This window comes from Pinus tabuliformis, chromosome 5_1 (genome assembly GCF_031772625.1).
Source record: "Pinus tabuliformis cultivar Carrire ecotype Pingquan chromosome 5_1, CPIR1, whole genome shotgun sequence".
Taxonomy (NCBI): Eukaryota; Viridiplantae; Streptophyta; class Pinopsida; order Pinales; family Pinaceae; genus Pinus; species Pinus tabuliformis.
In genome coordinates, this window is record NC_142305.1 from 264,584,789 (window position 1) to 264,593,476 (window position 8,688).

Below are 8,688 nucleotides of genomic sequence, written 5' to 3' on the forward strand. Positions count from 1 at the left end.
TTTAATTGTCTTGTTACGAAGATACCATTTAACATATTTAATAATAATTATTTATTAAAGATGGTATTTAATTTTAATGCTAAAGTATTTTAAACTTAGATTTACCCTTAAAATAACTTTACCACCCTAAAATCTTTACCCAATCCTATATATATATATATATATATAACTCTAAAATTATTTAACATCTTATATAATATTTATTTTTTAAAAATACTGATTTTAATATTAAGTATTTTAAACTTGGACATACCCCTTAAAATACTTTTACCCATTTTATAATAATTATTTTTTAAAAATACTATATAATTTTAAGAATAAATATTATAATATTTTTTAAAATACTACTTAATTTTAATACTAAGTATTTTAATCTTCGACCTACCCTTAAAGTACTTTTACCCCTGCTCAACTCCCTACCTAATCTCTATAAATAGAGAGATAAGAAGAGCCAACACCATTCTTGATTGCTCAGAAGAGCCGACCGAACAGTAAGAAAGGTGCACATCGCCAGCTCTGCTCAGAAGAGCGGACCGAACAGTAAGAAAGCTGCACATCGCCACCTCCGCTCAGAAGAGCGGACCGAACAGTAAGAAAGCTGCACATCGCCACCTCTGAAATCTCAAGGTACTTATTCAGGTCTTTTATCTACTGTTTTTCATGCTCAAATACAAACAGTCTTTCTGCACGTTCGCACTGCTCTATTAAGCTATTTTTTTTTCTGCATTATCCAAGATTGGGAGATATCTGTAACCCATGTAAAGTGGGTTTTGAGAAAAAGACGGCATTTGCAGGTCTATAGATCTACTTGATTATCCAAGCGCTTATACCAGGAAGACACAATGGTTGTGGGAGAGAATCAATCTGGCAAAGGTGCCGAGGGCCTACCGAAAGTAAAAGGCAATCAATCCGTCAAAGCTGCGAAGGTCGCCCAGAAGGGAAAATCCACCACAGCCGCTAATGATAAAACTGAGAGGAAAAATCCGGTTTCTCGCTCATTTCGTGCGGGCCTACAGGTTCTAATGTTTTCCAATATTGATACTGCAATTTCCTTTTGATTTTTTCAACGGTTATGTTGCTCATTGTTGTGAAATGATATATGTCTGTGACTTTTACTATTCAATGAGAGATCCGTGTAAACGGGCGTGCGCTAGGTTCATTTGTGAAAACCGTTTGCTAATCCAGACACCTCTTATGACATCTATCGGATGGTGTACATCTTATGGTTAATGGTTGTTAAAATATCAATTCGAGACACCATTAAAATCTTATGGACATTAATGGCTTCTTGCCGTATTTAGAATTAAGAAAAAATTCTTAGAAATATCTTTTTGGACCACCTCCAGAAACCCCCTCGACTGCATCCTTCTGGTTTGCGCTGGTTTTGATGTTTTCCTTGGGTCGTACGACACATCCCCACATCCGGTTGTTCCTTGTTAGTCCATTTGATGTTTGATTTTGTGTAAGAAAAGGTAAAACCATTGGGTTAAAGGTGCGTCAATTCTCCATTTTTGACAGAAAACATTGATTTCTAATTGAAGCGAGCAGTGGGGAGTTTTCAAGTAGAGAGTTTTCAGAGCGTCTCTCGGGTCGCTATAGTCGAGGACCATGCACAAGGGCAAGGTTAAGGTTCATGCCTTTAGCTCTTGATGAGATCCATGGCGCTGAGGTTATATGCTACATAGTACATAAAATGGAATTGAATGAATGAAATTATCGAACTCGAACCTGGGGATTTCGGCGAATAACAAGTGCGAAGAGTGACTCGTCGATGCAGACAAGATTGTGTTGAGGAAGAAACCTCATCAAGTCGGTATTCATATATCTGAACTAGATGTTGTTGTTTGCCTTAAACCATTGATTAGTTGGGTAGTGATAGTGTCATCTAGTTGTTTGCCTTAAACCATTGATTTGTTGGGTAGTGATAGTGTACTCAATTACTGATTCATTGTTTAGCAATTCCTTTCTCTTATTAGGCTTCATTGCTGGTTTTGATACATTCTGTGTGTGACTGTCAATTACGAAACTGCGCTTAGCCTCGAACCTGACTGGGCACTCTAGTTATCGGTCCTTTAATCTCTTTCAGAAATCTCGGTCTACCACCCTCTATACTTTCACGAAATAACTGGCCATAGCAGCAGATTTATTTCCCGTTTTAATAACAATGTTCCACACACATTCCAGTTGGAGTGGTCATCTTGGAGGTTCTGTGGTTATTGGTTTTGAGTACCCATTTAAAACTCGTGTCTATAGAATGTGGGTCAGTCATGCTGCGCACTTCATAGTTTATAGTTGCGAGTGGTTTTTGAACTAGATCGATGGTCTTATGAGGGAACGGTCTTCCAACGTGGAGGCCAACTACTTTCGTTAGAGAAACGTACACCTTTTTTATGCTTTTGGGTTACAAGCTAGAGTATCACTATTTTCGTTTGAAGAAGTGGAACAAACGTAGCCCATAATAGAGCAGAATTGAGATAAATGCAAGGATTTCCTCTAAAGATTTATAGAGAATGAGTTTCTTTTAGGTTTGAACTTTAGACAGTTAATTGATTCAACTAAATTGTTAGTAAAACAGAAAAGATAAGATAGAATACAAATATACACATTAACAAAATGAATTAGAAAATAAAAAATGTTTTTTCCAATATATCTATTTTTAGGATATTATAATACAATACATATCTCTGGTTCCATTTATAAATTGTTAATCCTTTTAAGCTCTATAAGAAGCATAGTTCCTTAATAAAAATAGCAAAACCATGGGTTAAAAACCATGGACCACAAAACCACTAGAGGAAAAACCATTGTACCAAAAACAACAAAAGCTAGACATAAAAAATTGTAACTTCTTTAAAACCCCCACATAGTTAGGATTCCACTCCCTTTAGGATCTCCCAAGTAGGGTGGTTCCTAGGCTCATGTGTTGAAATTTATTGTAGCTAGGACTATAATAGATTTTCACAACTGATAAATACTTCTTTTGATGCAATCAGTTCTTTCTTTATTCTTCAATCAACAAGTAGCTATACATGAAAAAATGAAACCATTCAATTCTTCAATAAGAGAAGAGATCACAATAGCCAATGAAAAATAGACAAAACACAAAAATATTAGGCTAAAAACCAGCCCTATGTGAAACCCAAAATTCTTTCCTTATGAGAGAATTTTTGTTTATCAAAAGTACATGAAACATATTCCAACCAATCCAAATTTTTCCTCAATGCAAAATATCAGTCACAATTGGTAAATAGAGAGAAGGAACAACTCTAAGTCAACTATATATACTAGTTTTCACAATAATATAGAAATTTGGGTCTCTCCTCACTATAACAAGAGGCTGAAATTAAGTATCGTTGTCTCCGGGGAAAGTTAGTCAACCAAAGTTAATTTCCAATGCCATATGAAAATCCCTTGAGCATATTGATTGAGTTCACTTCCAAAAACTACATTAGACCATGGTTTCATCATAGCTTTGAATTCATCTAATATCATATTTTATTTTTATATCATGTCATTAGCATAAATAAAAATTGTAATGGTTATATCTTATGGTGATTTAGTATAAAAAATAATCTCACGACATCCCTGCTAAATCCATTTTTGAGTAAACATAAGGGAATCAAAAATAAGATTCTCTTGTAACTTGCTTCATGCCATGCAGGAATTAATTCAACTTGTGGATTTTGTCGTATTTTTCTTTTACTAAGAATCCCAATTTTTTATATACATACACCTCTTCTAAATTCTCATTCAAGCTCAATTAACATCCATATGGTAAAATAACCATTTATTTCAAATTATAATGGATAATATATTCCTAAGAGTATCCAAAGTTGTTGCTTCGCTCTTAGAATAAGTAGGACACTAGGATAATAAGAAAAAATGATATTGTTGATCCATGTCATCACATTTCTAGTCTATTTCCCTTGGCATCCTTTTTTTTCTCTCACTAAATATACTAACTCACTAAATGAACAAGCCTTATTTCTCTAATTTCTCATTGAATTTGTTGATTCTTGGCTAGAAGAAGACCTATATTTTAGTATATGCACTGTAAAAATGGAAATATTTGTGAAGGGATTTGCTTCAGTCAACCTTTCACATGTCCGTCTATTGGGAGAGATAGATTTTTACCATATACTCCTTCATTCTATTGACCATTCCAAAATTTTCTTCCAAAAATTTTCAATGTTTGCTCACCACAAATTTCTTAGTGACATAATTATATAGTATGTAGTCTTTGAACTATTCAGTGTACCAAATGAAAATTCATCTTTTTAACTCATATTATTAGATTATCTCTTTACATCTTATAGGACATGCACTTGGGAAATATAGTTAAAAACTTAGAAATGAGAATCACTTGAATTTGTTCCACTCCACCATTCTTCAAGAACATTACCTTTCGCAATATGATTCTTTAAAGGTATGTTGAATATATAGAATGAAGAAGAAAATTCCTTTGGCAAAAAATCATTCCAAACAATTGTAGCTTTGAATATGCTCCTTGCCATGTTCATAATGGTGTAATACATTGATTTAACTACTACATTTTGTTATGGAGTACATCTAGTAGTGCATGTCCTCTAATTCCCTATTGTTTATAAAAATGTGCAACCTCCTTTGATACATACCCTCTCCCTTCCATCTTGTAAAAGAAATTTGAAATATTTTCAGTTTTATTTTCCACTACGACCTTAAATCCTTTTGTAAATGTATCTCATTTTATCTTGAAGAAAAATACTGAAACTTTCCTCATAAAATCATAACTAAATTTTTGAAAGTAAAAACTACAACCAATAGAATTCATTTTCAATGGCTCCACATATATGTGTCTGGACAACTAATAGATTCTCCTCACATCTATAGGAGGCTCCAAGAAAAGTGTCTCATTGAGGCTTTTAAAGAATGGAACATTAACAAATGTTTGTTTTCTCTTTGAATATGGGTATTTCTTTAACCATTAAATTTTCTAGTAGAGATTAAGCCTCCTAAAAGTTAGGTGACCATAGTTGATATGCCACAATCCCTTCTAGTATATGCTTCAAGCATTTCATATATGCTCTTTGACACATTTACGGCTTCTCATATTCAATGGTAAAATTATACTATGGCTGATCTAGACCTTTGTAGCAAGTCTTCTACTCAGTGACTTATCTAAGATTATGCATGTTGAATCTCTTAATCCAACATCATTACCATGCTGGCATGACTTTCCAATACTTAAAAGATATTATATATTATATTTGGAATGCAAAACACATTAAGAACATATTTCTTCTCATTTCCCTTAACACAAAAGAACACCATTGCCTATGGCCTTAACATGATGATCATCTACTAAAGTAATATTATATCGAACAAAACTATCAATACTAAAATTTGATTCCTATTATTTGTCATGTGATTATTGTATCACTATCTTGAAATCAAAGATCCTTAATGTAATGTTCTTCAAAGATTCGAAATGAGATGAAAATTGAATCAAGTGTATCATCTTCAATATTGGAGACATTTTAGTTTTGCTTGATTAGGTCTCACTTTTTCTTTTCCCATTAAGTTTCATAGTGACTATATATTTTTGTAGTAGTAATATTGTATCCTGGATATGTCTATGAATCTTCTACATCTCCCCCGTGGATCTATCATTCTTTCAACTAATTAATGATTACATGTATCTCTTCACCCTCTACATTTTCCTCTACCAATGGGTTCTTAAGTTTCTAGAGCATGTTATAGTGACTCATCCATGTTGATTCTTGATTCATGAGACAAAGACATCCCATTAGCTGTCGTGTTTTTAGTTTTTATATATCTTTTGACTCCACAATGGAGATGAAAAACATATGATTGTTCTTTTGTAGGGTTTTGAAAAATGTTTCCACAATTTATTAAGTTAAATTTCCATCTATGAGATTCACAACTACCATCACTTTGTTCATGAAGTAGTCAAAATTCCTTGTCTCTGTCATCAATGTTTTAAACTCTCCCTTGATGGCCTGAAGCTTCACAATATTCACTTTGTCATTGCCTTGATATTCTAGCCCCATAGTATTATAGGTTTGCTTTCCAATGAATCCTTCCATATTATCAAATTTAAACTTGAGTTTGTTGTACATTGGATAAACGAATCCTCCCCATCCTTGGCTAACACCTGCTTCTTTTGGTCTAACTAAAATCGTGATTCCCAGCAAGTGCTATCACATCACAAATTCGACATTAGATAAACCAATGTTGCCCCTGGATTCTTATGGTTGGCTAACATATGCAAGTTTTCATATAAAGAAATCTTGGTTCCCAAAGAGTCATTTACAAAACTCTACATTCAAACATGAATCTTGTTTTTTTTTTTTCTTATTTTTACAAGTTTAATTTTATGGAAATTAGGTTGCTTGATCATGCTTTGAGAACCCATTCTCCATAAATTCCAAAAAGTCTTCTTCGTACAAGAAGGTGTTCACTCACATACATTACATCTCATTTCTCATACATTACAACTCATATATAGTTCTTTGGAGAAGAAATCATCCTTGCTTGTATTACAAAGATTTGTTTATATTACTTGTAGAGACTAGTTTTTAATTTTTTGCAATATCAAAATTTCTCCTTTTTGGAAACCCTAGTTACTTCATCTAAAACATAACCATAATATTCCATTTTTTTAGCTTTAGTCATTACTTTTACCAAAACTAATAATTCCAAGGGAGAATTTTTTTTCGCACATAGAACCCAATAGCCTGACCTCTGCAAATATGTGAACCAAGTGGCAGTGCATCAATGATGAAAAAGTACCATGCAAAACATTGTAGACAATAACAGATATAGAGAAATTAATTGAGCGATCTCCCTATTAGTTGTGAATGGCTTTGTAAATATGAAGTCTCCTACTCAATTTCTTTATGGATGTGTGTTGTCAAAAAGATAAAAGAGGAAGAAGAAATACATAGCTCTTGGCTCACCTTGTCACTATTAAATATTGTATTAGATAAATGTCTTGAAAAACTATAAATATCTAACAACTTATTAAATATTATATTAGATAAGTGTCTAATATGTAACAACTAGCATAATCACATACATTAGAAATATACCCCAAAAAAATAAACATTAGTAAATTTGTTTTATTTTATCATACATTTTATACTATTTATATTAAAAATTCAAAATTACTAAACATAACTAAATTACAATTCTAAATCAAATTATTATAAATAAGTAAAAAATAATTTAAAATTTAATATTTAAAAATAAAAGCATGAAAATCTCAACCCCTAAAATAGTAATTCACTAATCAAGAACAATGTCATCCGTGACAATCCGAATACATGCCTCGGTTACTATGTGGAGCAGGTTTTTCAGTTCTTTTACTTGCATTTGTATTTATCGATTTTCATGATTCAACTGAAGTAATTCCAGAGATTTATTTTTAGGATGAAACATCTCCGATGAAGCTCTGTAATAATTCAAATACTTCCGTGAAGAAGAACTCCACACAATTCCTGTAATATGTTGAACTCTCTAGACTTAGTTTGTATCTGTTTATTTTCTATAAATTTTCATGTCAAAATCTTGATCCTAATGAAGTAAGTTTAGCATGCTTTTTCCTGAGAGAAATATCATTTCTGAAATGTAAAAATTCAAATACTCTGACAAAGGGCTCCTGTAGTATGTGGACTGAAATGGACTGAAACGTTTTTCTTATTGCAGTTTCCAGTGGGACGGATCCACCGTTTCTTGAAGTCTGGAGTACCTTCAAATGTTAGGGTAGGAGCTACCGCAGCAGTATATGCTGCAGGCGTTCTGGAGTATGTTTGTGCAGAGGTTTTAGAACTGGCAGGAAATGCCAGTAAAGATCACAAGGTTAAACGTATTACTCCAAGGCATTTGCAGCTGGCCATTAGAGCAGATGAAGAACTTGATACTTTGATCAAAGGTGTCATCTCTGGTGGAGGTGTCATCCCTTACATTCAGCCGTCACTTTGTGGCAAATCCACAAAGAAAGATTAGTTTGTCTGTTTCTCTGTTTCAGGAAATTATTTTTTCAGTTTCTCTGTTTCAGGAAATTTAGGAATGCCGTATATTTTTCCTTATTTTGTTGCATGGATTTGGTTTGGACCTTTTCCCTTGAAACTTACAGAAATTGGTGATATTTCATACAATTATAACCATTTTTATTATAAGAAAATATTTATAGAGTTATAATTATTGTGATAGAGTAATATTTAACATTTTTAACATTTTTATTTTGTACTTTTATCTTATCAATTATTAGTTGTATTTGAGTATGAATTTTAAACTTTTTAATATGATATTATAGTAATTTCCAAATTTTAAATATGGTAACAAAGTAGATTTCTGATTGTTGAATTGAGACTTCTGTGATCCATAACAGTTATAAGAAGAGCTTCGGCCTAAATCACATATAGAAAGACTTTTGTCTACGCGTTTCCAACCAACAAGTGTGGTCCTGTATTGTAGAGACAAAATTTTCCAACTTGCATAATCTGCATATGATCTGTTTATGTGCGGCTGGCCTAGTTTGGATGTATAAGGATGTTGCCACTGTACATATATTATGATACAATTATGTTTAGTCAACCATGGATTTAAAAGCATGGATTTAAAATAATATGTGATACACATTATTATCATTTTGTGTTTAAATTCTATTTCAAATTTTTATATTTT

At 32.5% G+C, this 8,688-nt stretch overlaps 1 protein-coding gene across 1 annotated transcript; it reads left to right on the top strand.

Annotated features, from left to right (window-relative positions):
• Nucleotides 1–842: 842 nt before the first annotated feature.
• LOC149164407 (putative histone H2A variant 3) lies at nt 843–8,007 on the top strand. The gene is made up of 3 exons (XM_089430916.1): nt 843–893; nt 939–1,016; nt 7,708–8,007. The coding sequence occupies exons 1-3, from the start codon at nt 843–845 to the stop codon at nt 8,005–8,007; spliced, it is 429 nt and encodes a 142-aa protein (XP_089287042.1).
• The last annotated feature ends 681 nt before the right edge of the window (nt 8,008–8,688 follow it).